This window comes from Carassius carassius, chromosome 3 (genome assembly GCF_963082965.1).
Source record: "Carassius carassius chromosome 3, fCarCar2.1, whole genome shotgun sequence".
Taxonomy (NCBI): domain Eukaryota; kingdom Metazoa; phylum Chordata; class Actinopteri; order Cypriniformes; family Cyprinidae; genus Carassius; species Carassius carassius.
Window position 1 is genome coordinate 6,743,203 of NC_081757.1, and position 14,548 is coordinate 6,757,750.

A 14,548-nucleotide genomic window follows, 5' to 3' on the forward strand; every position below is an offset into this window, starting at 1 on the left:
TTCATGCAGACAATTAAATTAAAATGCAAAACAATCTTATTCTGAAAGCATCACTGCGGTGTTATAGCCGTGAATATATTTGACTGCCCTCATTTACATATTCAACAATTTGGCATGTCCTTGTGAAGAGTGGACTAGGCCAGTATGTAGACCTAAACCAAGGTTCGTACAACTGAATTGGATGCCTTTTGAATTATAATTCCTGAATTTGAATTGATAAAAAAATAACTTAAGTAAACTTAAAATTAATCACAAATTCAGAGAAATTCACAAATGTAATGTCATTTTCAATTTGAAAAGAAATAAATGAAATGCGGATTTGAATTTTGACGAGGTAGAATTAAAATGAAATTAATTCGAAGAATTTCATAAATAATAAGTGTCATTTTCAGCTAGGTATGTATGAATAAAAAATTAAACAAATTTTGATTTAAGTATAATTAAACTGAACTCAAATTCAAGGAAATTCACATATATAATGTGTAGTTTTTAACTAGAAATAAAAAATGCAAAAGAAAATGAATGTATAAATAATAAAATGCTTAGATTATGCGAATTTGAATTTAAAACAATATAATTCAAATCAACTGAAATTCACAAATGCAATATGTTTATTTTTTTGACTAGAAAATAAATGTATAAATTAAATTAAAACAAAAAAATTTTGTTTATATATATATAATATTTGCAAATTTGGCTGTTTGGTTGTTATTAAGCACCCAGGTTGTGACTGTGTCCACCTTCATTGAGATGGTTTGATGAGATGGCATTCCAATTATGAGCAGCAACAATAGATGGACTGAATCAGAATCTATGTGAAGGTGTGCACATTCAGAGCTCCATTAAACCTGGCCTGCATTCATTTACAATGCCCTTTTTCTGAGCTCATGCCTTTGTCTTCTCACTCTCAAGCCTGATAAATTCAGCTTGTCATCAAATGTTACCTTGAAACAATGCAATCGAAGTATTTGTGTCCAGAACAATGAAGGTGCACTCAGGAGACATCAGCATGGATATATCTTCTCTAAACGTCACGAGCAGTTAAATGTGAACAGGACGCAAAAACACAGTCACTGCTGAATGCAAATGTCAGCAGTCATTGTCACTAACCTGATGAAGTGGAGAAATGAATGGATATTGCAGGAGTATGATAAAATAATTGCTTTTCTCAGCTGTATCTTTAAGACTGGTTATTTAAAATGGAAGACATTGTTTTAATTTCTTATATATAATTGCAGTTTGGCTCTTGCTACACATTCATACGTGACTTTTTTTTGGAATGCATTAAGTTGTAGCTAAGTAGGCTAGTATGTTTTTAAATATTATTATGTAAGTGACAAAGGCATCTGATAACAGTAATATTTGACAAATATTTTAGAATTTAAAATATCTATTGTCTATTTGGATATATTTGAAAATGTAATTTATTCCTGTGATGCAAAGATGAATTTTCAGCATCATTACAACAGTTTTTAGTGTCACATGGTTCTTCAGAAATCATTCTAATACTTTATGCTGATTTGCTGCTATAATTTATATATTTTAATAATGGTTCTTATAATTATCAGTGTTAAAACATGTTAGCAGAATGAAACATAAGAGACTTATTAATATATATATATATATACACACACATTTATTTATTTATTGATGGATGGATCATTTAAGGCATTTTGTTTTATTGGAGAGACAAAATTTGACAATCTGATAAATGTGCCAGACACAGCACTGCTCAAAATCATCCATATTTGCAATGCACAGTCAGGATCGTACAGTATATTTATAGCCTTTGTACTCACTGGAGCTTATTGTACGTTCTAGTGCACTCACTTCCTCTAGAATACTGCTACCTGAATAATGATCTTCAGTCTATTGCATGTGATCCAGACGCTGTATTTCCCATGACTTATGCTAGAAATCCCCGCGGCAAATATTTCATGATTAATAATTAAATAAATTAAAGAGCCAACTCACAGAGAGAGAAAGAGAGAGAGAAAAATTCCCTTGCTCTTCTGAAATAAATGTGCTATGTTAACATAATTGTATGTTTCGTGATCTATTTGGCAAAAAGCAAAGTATATATATATATACAGTATATATATATATATATATATATATATATATATATATATATATATATATATATATATATTCTTAGATATAGGGATATAGGTGAAGCTAAACTCTAGTTGGTGCTAGTAGTTCAGGCATGAACTCTTTTTGGGTTGAAAAGGAAAGTACTGTAAATGCAGCACAACTCAATTGTTATTGCAGAATAACTTGTGGGAGTCAATCATCTTATGGATTCCTGAAAAGTCAGCATGTCATGGCTCTCAAAGGACTCGCTTACTTGAATCTGTGCAACAGCTTCCTTTCAAATACACCTACTGCAGCAGTCTACAGATAAAATGTAATCAAAGTTAGATTTTTTATTAGTCAAAATTTCTGTATAAATTGAACTCATTAAATTAAAGGGACATTTCACATTTGGCATATTTCATATAAAGAATGAAGCCTATTTTGGGTCAAATTATTATTATTATTTTTCCTGAACTGTGACATTAATGAAAATTAAAGCAATTTTTCCACAAATTACCATAATGCGTTCAGATTTTACCTTTGAGTTCCCATTAGATTCTTATTAATGTATTACATTGAAATAATACAATAATAATTTTTTTATGAGTTTGTACGGTTTTTAAGTGCCTGGTTAGCGCTACCCAGCCCGTCTCGCTGGCTCCTGCGGACCATCAGCCTCGGCTATGCGATTCAGTTCACCTGGCATCCCCCCAAGTGAAAGCGTCTGATGTCCCTGTTCTGCAGGAAGACGTCGCAGTCCTACTGCCGAAGGATGCGATAGAGCCGGTCCCTCCAACCGATATGAGGATGGGGTTTTACAGCCCTTACTTCATTGTACCCAAGAAAGGCGGTGGGTTACGACCGATCTTGGATCTGCGAGCTTTGAACCGGGCCCTTCATTGGATACCGTTCAAGATGTTGACATAGAAACGCACCTTCGGGTGCGTCCGTCCCCAAGATTGGTTTGCAGAGATCGACCTGAAGGACGCATACTTTCATGTGTCCATCCTTCCACCCCACAGACCTTTTCTGCGGTTTGCGTTCGAAAGACGGGCATATCAGTACAAGGTCCTGCTCTTCGGGCTGCCCTGTCTCCCCATGTTTACACGAAAGTCATGGAGGCAGCTCTCGTTCCTCTTGGAGAGCAGGGTGTTCGTATTCTCAACTATCTAGATGATTGGCTGATACTAGCACAATCTCGGGATCAGTTGTGCAAGCACAGGGACCTGGTGCTCCGGCACCTCAGCCTGTTGGGCCTTCGGGTCAACTGGTAAAAGAGCAAACTCTCGCCAATGCAGAGGATCTCTTTTCTCGGTATGGAATTGGATATGGTCGAACAGACAGCACACCTGACAGAGGAACGAACTTGATCTTATTTATGCTACACGTTATTTATTCATTTTGATTTGGGGATAAAATATGACTTGCTTAGCTTTGTAAAATCTGCCCTGTAATGCAAATGCTCTAAGCTGAAGTCTGCATGTTGTATTCTTTATGGATTTGGACTGTAATTAGATTTCTAAAAATGTCATCTGTTAACTGGGTGAAACTGGTCTGATACCCAACCCACACTCCACACGCTCTACTAATGTAGTTTATATTCTATCCATAAAAGAAAACATACTTTTTAAACTTTGGACCATTTTTATAAGGTGTATCTTTATATAAATGATTCAGCTTACAGCTTAAACATAAAGTGCTTTGTAGTAGCCCAGAGCCAGAGAAGTAAAGATATACCTTCTCTCAAGCAGCTTAACTGTCATTTAAATATCATGCACTCATCAGATGTGGGCACGCTATGATGGTTATGCATCTACAGCCATAAAGATTTTATGCCATCCATTATGCATAAAGAGTTAATTTATTCATGAGGGCAAAATGTGATTGTCCTCTGCCTTTGGATTCCTTTTCATAGCCGTCAGTTCACCCTGTGAATAGACCACTGTTTTGTGCCTGGAATATAAATAGTCCGTTTGTGTTGATGAGTGCAAGTGTGTGTCTCCATGTATACCATACTGTGCCCTATAAATCAATCAGTGCCCCTTTCAGCTTTTTAAACTGGCTAACAAAAACACTTATGCAAAGTCACAAGAATATTCGTTCCAATTAATTACATTAAAGGTCTAAACTAAGACACCATTTGCTCCAGAAAATTCATTTGGACAGGTTCAGTCACAACAGACCCCCAAAATAGCAACTTAATATATTAATGATCTTATAAATCATAGCAGCAGCTCTGCATTTACATTCTGAGCCATTTATGCAAACAACAGAGTTGGCATTTGTTCCCATGCACTCTGCAATAAGTGCAAGCTACGGCTATGCAAAAGTCATCTATTCTTAACACTATTGTGCTAATTTTCACATACCTATTTTCACATCTTCATAATGACCCATATACTGTGCTATATGATGAGGATATACTTTAGGCTAGTTAAAAGGTTTACAGTAGAGACCTTTCATAAATACAGATATTATTTCCATCACCATTTAAAAATATTCTTTCTGAAAAATGTGATGTGGCCATGAAAGTATTTAAATATTTTTTTATGTGTAAAATTCACGGGTTCCCTTAGAAGCACCATGTAGATTCACTAAAGTGTCACTAGAGTTCAATTACAGTGATACTGTCATAAACATTTATTTCCGTTTACGTAGAAGTATTTCTGAGTGAAAGAATATAATGAGCAAAAAAGTTGGTGTATTATTTTATCCTTCAGGAATTAGATTTATTACAATTTAAAATGTTTCTACTTTTTTTAAAATGTACATTTAAATGAATTTTCAGCAGCATTACTCCAGTCTTCAGTGTCATGTGATCCTTCAGAAATCATTCTAATATGCCGATGTAGTGCTATAGAAACATTTCATATCAATGTTGAAAACAGCTGTGCAGCTTAATAGTGGAAACTGATACATTTAAATAGAGAACAGCGTTTATTTGAAATATAAATCTGAACCACTGTTGTCAGGAGTGAATTGCAGGCTTGTGTGTGTACGGAACAAAACTCACTTTTGAAGTTGCAATGATTGACACCGTGGTAACCGTATCAACATTTTGGCATCTTATTTTTGGTAATATTACAGTGACCAAAGACTCATTATGCTCAGAGATTTTAATTAAATCATCATTGACAGAGCCGTCATGTTTTGTTTATGTTTGGAAGGTTGCTTGGCAGAGCGTGCTCTTGAAGGGTTGCCATGTCCACTTATTATAAGCAACACTTTTTAAGCCTCTTCTGGTGTTGTTTGGGCGCAGCTCATTAAAAAATCCAGTTTATGGAGTTAATAAAGTTGGCAAGCCCAGGTCGCAATATTTTGGCATGTGGCTTATTTCCAAGATAACACATTTGGGTTTAAGTTTATTATGACCTTGTTCTTACTTGCTATTTTTTAAAGCAAGATCTACTTACACTAATGAGTCAAATCGTACCTGTTGCACTGTGATTTCTTGCACTGCACATACACAAATCTTATACGCATTTAAATACAACATTAACAACTAGCTGTTCAGTTCAGTACATTACGAACTATGTCGAATTTCTGCAAATGTGGTTGTACTCACAAGTGGTTGGCTTGCTGCAGTTGTGTCCATGTCGAAAGTACTGTGGGTTCTCGATGACAGGAATACGACTCATGCCGATTACGACGGCATCAGGTCCCGCATCGAGAGAGCAGGGTGTGACGATACCATGGTTGACATGATGAAGAGGGCTTGCAGAGTCTTCCTCACCACTGATGACTGCCACTGGGCCTGTAGAGCAAGCACAAAGTAATGATAAACCTACAGCAGATTGAATGTGATTCTGAAGTATTGAAAAAAATCAAAGATGGCTTTGATCCCAATCAGGCTCAGATTACTGTCTTTGTAAAGAGCCAAAGGAGACATTAGACTTTAAACACTAGCTAAGCAGGAAGACTTAACAACCATCGGCTCATTTCACAACATTAAACCTTCACAAGACTACTAAGACATCAAAAACTCTATCATCAAGTTTACTTGTTTAGTCATTGTGAAATTAACTGGTTGAAAATCATCTAAATTTGCAACCTGAGGGAGAGCCACTGAGCTGAACTGGGGAATTGGGGAGGAAGGAGGATGTTACTGCTGGTAAACATATCATTTTCAACAAGCCCGCCTCAAAACAGGATTTTTTTTTTAAAACAACCGGTTGTTCAAAGCACACTCAGGGGACCGATTTATACATGGCCAACCAAACAAATGATCAACACAGAGGGACTGAAGTACTGAATGTAGTCTCCTCAAATATCTAAAATCTGTTTGAAATGCTGTAGACTTGGACAGATATCTGTAAACTCACCTAATGAGCATTATTTCACTGAATTCATTCCAAGCTGAGTTCTTGTCGGTTAATGTTTGATGTGAAATTCAGTTATCCTAATGTGAAAATTAATCCATTTATCTGAATACCCTGATTTTCGAATAAAAATCTCTATAGTTCTGTTCCAAAACCTAGTGAGCTGCCTTTCTGAGGGCTGCAGGAATGAGTCCTTAAATCCACAAATAAAATTTCTGGTTCTATTGTCCTTATGTCAGTGGGTTTTTGGTTAAATGTCTGAAATGAGCTCAGGGTATTTTTATGTTTTATTCTTCAACATGAATATATCAGTATTACCCCACTCCTGATTTAGGCTTTTACATTTCTTTAAAAGGTGGCAAAAGATTAAAGTGAACTACAGAGCTTGTTGAGAACATTAAATGTCATCACGACCAACAGGTAAATTCATCTTTTCAAACTCCACTTTTACAGCATTGTTATGTTTATTATGAAGATCTTGCAAAGTTTCATTTCAAATTTCAATTCTCACTTTATAACCCTTCAAAATCAATGATCACTTCTTCACCCTTCAAAATCAAAGCGCGACTTTACATTTTATAATGCCGTCTTATTGCTTTTCTTTGTAGTAACTGTTAGGTTCATTTAAAAAATATATTTTCCCGATGAATACTGGACACCTGTTCAAAATTATAAATTAATATAATGACAGCTACAAAGAAAAAAAAGCCCTCGAAGCTGTTGTCGTTTCATCTTGACGGATGACAGCTATGAGTAGAATACTGGAAATTAAACCATGGAACTTTGACCAATGAGAGGACAGTTAACTAACATGTGACTTGTATTAACAATTTTTTGGTACATTTTGAAACTCTGCAGTGTGAAAGGGAACTGCACCAAGAATAAAAAGCAACATTGTAATAATTGTAATCCCTGTTTCGGAACAAAGCATTCGATCTACAGGTGTGGAAGCACCCTAAAATTGACAGCAAAACATTATTTCATAAACTGATATAATTTTAATATACCAACCTATCGAAGTAATAATATCTGTTTTGTACCTTTGTAATACACTAACAAACACACAACAGTTATTTCAGTGAAAAAACATCAAATGTAAAGTGTCACTCAAGGGAATTATGGGAATGTCAGTGGACAGTTTTTCACAGTAAATCACACATTAAATGGGTATTCTCTTCTTAAAACTGTAAATTTAACAGTATTTTAGAAATACTGGGTAAAATAGTCACTTTTTCATAAGAATATGTATATATTTAGGATATATTCCACATCTCCACTAGCCATCCTGTACTAATTTTCACGTAGTCAAGATCCATTTTGGTTTCGTCCTCTCTGTGAAGGATATACACGATGCAAATTGGCCAAATGTAGGAGTATTCAAAGCCTGTTTAAGTCTTTTTGCCCAAGATGTTGCAAATGCTGTCTAGGTAGGCAGCTCACTAGGTGAGTTTGTCACATTCTGTGAATTTCGAAGGCTAACATCAGAAAGAATAGTTTTTCATTTAATCAATATACCTCACCAACTCTTGTATCAGTACCAGCTGAAGGGACCTGGAGGTGTTATTTATTATTTTTTTCTCTCACCTTGACTGTCTCAGGCTTATGGAGCATTGCCCAGACTTGAAGGTGTAACCCCCGCAAATACAACCCTAGGTGCAAGGTGTGTGAAGTCTTGCCATAACTGCTTCAGAGCAAACACTCCAGACTGGAGTGACAAGCACAAGTGACTTGGCTTGCTTATTCGTGTTGAGTTTATTAGGCTTTGAATAAGGCATAAGGTTTTAGTTTTAGTCACTATGTTTTTAAATTGCATATTTGACCACAACAGTTCCTTATGTATATTTAGGATCTGCTTAATGTCTTAAAACATAAATGTACATGAATGTCTCATTGATGAAGTTTTGCAAGCTTCTGCAGTTCTCTGAACTGGTGAAGCCTCTACTCAGTAGCTCATGTGGTGACATATAATAGGTAAAAATGAACATAACCACACATCTTTTGAGATTGACTTTTAGGGTCCTAGTGAGAAATAATGCTTGTTGACAAAGTAAATCTAAGACTTCGATATTAAACATTTGAGTGTAACTCTTGGTGTTCCCAGTCAAGTCTCACTCGGAGGTATACAGACCACTGTTATTGATGGTTCTTCACAAGGTAGGCTCTTGGAAATGTATGACTCCTCCATTGGGCAAATCATTTATTTTGTTTATGATTTTATAAAAAGCTCTGGGAGAAAAGTTGGAGCCTATTTTATTCTACAAGAATTCTCAACCTACTAAACGCATAATACACATTTATTTTGTCTTTAGCCACTGACATTAATGGGATGAATCTCACAAAATGCCAAGGTAATTTTGCCCTTAATAAATTACGTTTAAAAAAAAATGATTGAATTAAGAAAATTAAGTATATTTTAAGATTTTGTGACATCTGTGACATAATTTTCATAAAAAAAAAATAAAAAAAACATATTCTCACTCGATCTGGAGGTCTTATTTATTTATTTGACTTATTTCATTTTATTATTCTTTTTATTAATTAATTAATTTAAACATTCTCATTAGATCTGGATCTTGTGTTTTTTTTATTTTTTTAAAATATTTATTTAAAATTATTCTGTGCGGTGACTCTGATTGGATTCTCATTACTACTCAGCATGAAATCAGCATAAATGAAATAAAACCAGTATAACTAATACTACCATGATGAATACTCCAAGCTATACATGAAAAATAAATACATGATTGAATGTTAATGGGAACATGCAATGAATGAATGAATGAATAAATAAATAAAGCTTATCATTGCACAACCACATCAGTTCTCGAACAATATGTTACAAGGATGAACAAAAATAACCATAAGTTCAGTAGTCAAGAACATTCTGCCACTCTACTGAATTGACTAAAAAACAGAAGTAGTGGATGTGAAAAACAAGAAAAAGATACAACTGAACATGTAATTAACAATGTTACCAGGCTCCATGTACATTAGAATGGCTAACCAAGCACAATACAAGCATCAGACCATCTTTTTTCATAGTCTACACTAGCACACAATCTCCTGAACTGAAGTGCAATGAAAAAATAAAGAGCCACTTTCATCAGTCACACTCCAGCAATTTAAACAGAGGGAGGTGTGATCAAAATTGATATCGTTGCATCATCCTGGGCAGTCGGTGGTGGGCCACGATTGAGCAGGGGCCATTAAATATTTACCTTGTATTACAGAGTCGGAGGGAGCGCACAGAAACATTGGATTATTCAGATACTGACAGTAAGACTGCTATCGATCAGGCTTCTGCGTGGCCCCATGACTTCACTGATCCAACAGTGAAAAGAAAACTCTGTTCAATGAGCCATATTCAAAACCCACAGCGGCAGGCCCAGACGCATAGAAAATAGATTTGGACTGTTTAAGTGCTAGCACAGCACTTCATACTGCACTTAGATATGAGAATGCTACAGGCTGCATGGAGGCTAAATGTTGCAAACATATTCATTCCAGTTATCTAACAACGCAAACTGTTTAAGGTTGTTTCTGCCACACATGTGCACATTTTTGTAGATAGTTTGTACAGTATGTCTTCATGTGAATCCAAATTAATTTATAGACAAATGAATGCATGGTGCCAAGTTTGGTTCTATGAGGTCTGAAGGGAAGGAAGTCACATCAATAACCACAGACAATGACAATCTCCTGAAGCTCCCTAGACCAAAGCACCGGCATGGGTTCAATCACAACTTGAGGACTCTAGGAAATACATCTGCAAATACCGTGGCAAACAGAAAGCCAAAATACACACCAGCTAATCTTAAATGTGCAGGACAGATAATCACAGAGGTGAGCCGCTGTCACCCAAAATCTGGGTTTGCATAATGGGCTCAATCAGACACAGTGCTGGAGGCAAGAATGTAATTATTGTCTGATTCTCCTCAAGTCGTGCCACAGATGGTTACATAACATGTATCAAATAAGCATATCTTTTTAGCTCTCCAGTTAATTCTAGATAGAATTCCACGGGTAGTCCAAGTGATTTATTAAAGCCAAACAAAACACACACAAACACACACACACACACACACACACGTAGGGGCCCTTGGAATATATTTTGCCTCTTTTAAATCATAATGCAACTGTGTTAATCCCATCCCAAGAACAAAGCAACAAGTTCACAGGAACAAACAAGCTCAAATCAAGGACAAAACGAGATAATGTGAGAAACACTTAATTTAATAATTTAAGACTTAAAGGCTTTTTTTCAAGTCGGTTCTGTGACCCTGTTACAGTGTCTAGAACACAGGGATTCAGAACTCAGTACTGTTTTTGATCATTAAAGGCAAATATGAGAAATATTTCAATTTGATTCATGTAGCTATTTATAGTGGATTACCAGAGTAACTGTTTTGTCTGGGAGAAATAAATATATTAAAGCATTATATTTAATAATACATTATTAATTTGATATCCCCCGAGAAGCTTTTACAGTAAATGTAATTTGTGCTGATTATTTATTATTATTATTATTATTATCATAATGAGAATCAATTGAGAATCCCCTCTGAAAATAATGTCACATACAAAAAACTCAAATGCAAAACATTCAAAATCATTGGAATAATGAGGTGGGTCTATTTTATTTATTTATTTTTTATTTTATGTATTTATTAATTGCAACATTGCACTTTTAATATACTGATATATTGAAACTGATTTATTATATGTATTACTTGAAATATTCTTTGCAATGTTAACATTTTGCTATATTTTTGTTAATTTATTTATTTATTAATTTATGCATGCATACGTTCTTTTAGGACTTTTTAAGATTTATATTTGTCATTTTTGCATTTTTATAATGACCGGACAGTATTTAGAAACAAAGCGACGGTCTATGAGCCAGGACATGAATTTGTGACGCTTGAAGCAACATGTCATCATGCTGCCCACGAGACTATTGGCACCGACTTTCAGCACAACTTTATATATTTAATAAATTATTTTGATTTTGAGGATAAACGCCCTTGAAAATGTTAATCATGGTTTCTTGCATACCCAGGTTTAGAAATGAATTGGTGCATCAAACTGTTTTGTTTCAAATTATCAAAAAAAAGTATATATATTCTTCACAACATGACCTCTTTAAGGGTAACACATTAATGTAAAGTGGCACTTCTATTCTAAACAGCACTAATGACAAACTTCAATGTTACGCTTTATTCAAAGAGAGAGCATCCCATGCATTTAAATCATTTCTACAGTTATCAAACATTCACACTGTTTTTTATTTATTTATTTTTTTTAATTCCTGCTCTTTCAGATGTCACATAAATACTCGATGAGGGGGCTTTGCAGCACTGAATGCTGCCTGAGGCTTATCACTGTTTGAGAGAAAGCAAACAGCTCTTGTTAGGATTTCAATATATTCTGTCCATAAGCCTTTCAGTTTATTTCTTACATGAGGCAGAATATCCTCCAGCAATCAGTGTGCTGCTGAACGATAGCGACATTTTTGAAGTTCCAACCTTTTCTTGATTTTCCGATGCTGCCCTTGAAGTCATTTAGTTATTTGTGAATCAAAATAAAAATCCATATCTCATGCTTGTCCATCTGTGATTGCTGTATTAGTCCTTAGAAAGACTAATGCCTGTGATTGACATAAATGGGTAGCTTTTTGTGGCACTTAAAGTTGCTGCCATTCTGCAGACACTAACCAGCACTGGTCTGATTCATCAAGTTCTTGAGGATGCAACATGATTCATGGTATTTCTCCAAATGATTTCTAGAAAGCCCAAGTCCCAGAGGGGGTAATTAGATTGTCACTCAAAGTGAAGACCAAATGGGACCAAAAGTAATACATAATATATGATTGACGTCTATACATGGATTTCTCGGCGACGTCATCACTGCTTGCGCACACAACCAAGAGGCAAAAGACCCGCGCTCTTCGTACCGGAGTAAATGGTTTAGGTGGTGGTGTTGTCGCTAGTCAAAATGCCAAGGAGTTGTTGCATTGTCAATTGTACCAACCGAGCCAGTGCTGGGTGTCAGATGTTCAACGTGCCACAGTATGTCCGGATTTTGATTCGTAAACAGTTGGACGTTTTACATAATGTTATATTAATAATATATTAATATGAAACACAAACAAACAGATCCAACTCTGAAATTGCAATTTATTATAGAGTCAACAAGAAATTACAAACAATGCGAAATCTACGTTAATTACAATGTACTTTTACTGAACTCGGCATAACAGATAGCGGTTTTCTGCCTCCTGGATGTGCGCGCATCCGGTATTGTTTGTATACAAGAAACCCGTGTATATGATTACCATTATCTTTGAAATCAATTTCAAACAGATGTTTGAGAGGACCACGCTGCCTATTATATCCTGTCAATTAAAAAAACACACCTGCACTGTATATAATCACCTGAATGTATCACTTCCATTCAGAAGAGCTCTTGATGCATCTTTCTTATTGCAGCAGTAAGACAGCTTTACAATATCTATTTTCCAAACCCTAGTGAGTGGTTGTGCTCTCTGTTGTACAGCATAATTAGGCTGTTACCCAATGTCTACTGTTACTAATTCTTGTGTTCCAAGAAGAAAATTCAATTAACAGTTGTGTAAAAAAAAAAAAAAAAAGAACTGTATAATAAAGTTACGAAATAAATGAGTTTTAAATGGCCATTAATATGTTATTATTATTATTTATTTATTTTTTTTAATTTTGAATTATGAAATGTTCAAGTCGTTCATTCAACCAAATTGTTAAAACCGCTAATTCATCCAAGAAGAAGCTACAGACTATCTTAATTAACTGGTCAATCGATTTATTTAAAAAAATTTGGATTCATTCTATAATGAAATAGCACCATGTGATGCTCGGAAAAAGACACTGCTGTTTTTTATTGGTGAAATTGAGGAAAAGCAGACAATATTGTGTCTAAATGTAACAGAATATAAATTTTTGGTTTAGTGGACGGTTGTATAAAATGGCCATTCCAGCAGGATAATGCACCATGTCACAAAGCTCAAATCATACCAGACTGGTTTCTTGAACATGACTATGATTTCACTTTACCTAAATGGCCTCCACAGTCACCAGATCTCAATCCAAGTATTGAATTTTCCTTTTAACTGTTAGCATTCGCACTGCTAAAGGCAAAGGTGAAAAAAGTAAGAATATTCCTTTTGTTTGATCAACATAAGAGGAAGATGAGTGTTTCAAGTTCTCAAACACACCATGTGTGCTGACATTTTTCAGAAGCAAATTGTGATCTTTAAAAAAGCAACTTCCTCTCACATCTGGGATTAAAATGATTATAGACTATTTTAGAGGTGTGTGATTCTGAGAGTGCAGTGATTTCTGTGCTGTTTTAACAAACACTAGAGGGCTGGAAATAAGACTGATTTGCATTTGCCCACTTATCTACAGTGAACATGACGCGTTCTCTGAGGGATGACGCTGGTATCAGAACATGGCAGACGCTGTTTTTGACGTACAGTGAAAGGCTACAAGTGTTCCTCTAGCAGATCGACCGGATGGATGACTGTCTTTGACTAATGTCTGAGATACGTGACTCTTCGCATGCCTTCAACAGAGATCCTAAATATGCTGAAAAAAAAATGAGGAAAACATTCGATCTGGGAGTTGCCAAGGATCCCACAATGCAATATCACAATACGCTATAAATTTTGCAAATTATCTTCAGACGGGACTAAAATCTAACCCTGGTGACAGAAAAATGACAAATTTAGAGATTTATTTTCATTTAGTGGATACTTTTATCCAAAAAGCAACTTGTATATGTTTAATACAGCAACAATTCCCTCGGAGCAGCTAGGGTTAAGTGCCTAACTCAGTGGCACAATGGTCATACTTCATAGATTTGATAATCTAGGGCTCAAACCAGCAACCCTCTTGGTTTTAGCCACCACAAAATCATCTGCTATGGAAGCAATACATTTAACATTTATGTCTTTCTGATAGAGTTCCAATTTATTCCCTTTTCAGTGGCGTGTTGGTCAGATGGCCTTAAACGAGTAGTTCACCCAAAATTATGGATAGAGGACTCATATTTGTAGACTACTGTGATGTTTTTATCAGCTGTTTGGACTCTCAAACTGCACAAATTTCTCCAAA

The 14,548-nt window shown here is 35.3% G+C and overlaps 1 protein-coding gene and 1 long non-coding RNA gene across 2 annotated transcripts in view; one reads left to right on the top strand and one right to left on the bottom strand.

Moving 5' to 3' along the window:
• LOC132117567 (uncharacterized) overlaps window positions 1-14,548 on the top strand; it is a 63,174-nt gene that overhangs the window by 30,429 nt on the left and 18,197 nt on the right. The window lies entirely within an intron of this gene.
• The window catches only part of ntrk3b (neurotrophic tyrosine kinase, receptor, type 3b), a 126,600-nt gene that overhangs the window by 20,518 nt on the left and 91,534 nt on the right, over window positions 1-14,548 (bottom strand). The window contains exon 12 of the mRNA XM_059526929.1: window positions 5,645-5,833. Coding sequence (XP_059382912.1) covers window positions 5,645-5,833 — 189 coding nt within the window. The remainder of the gene's footprint in view (window positions 1-5,644; window positions 5,834-14,548) is intronic.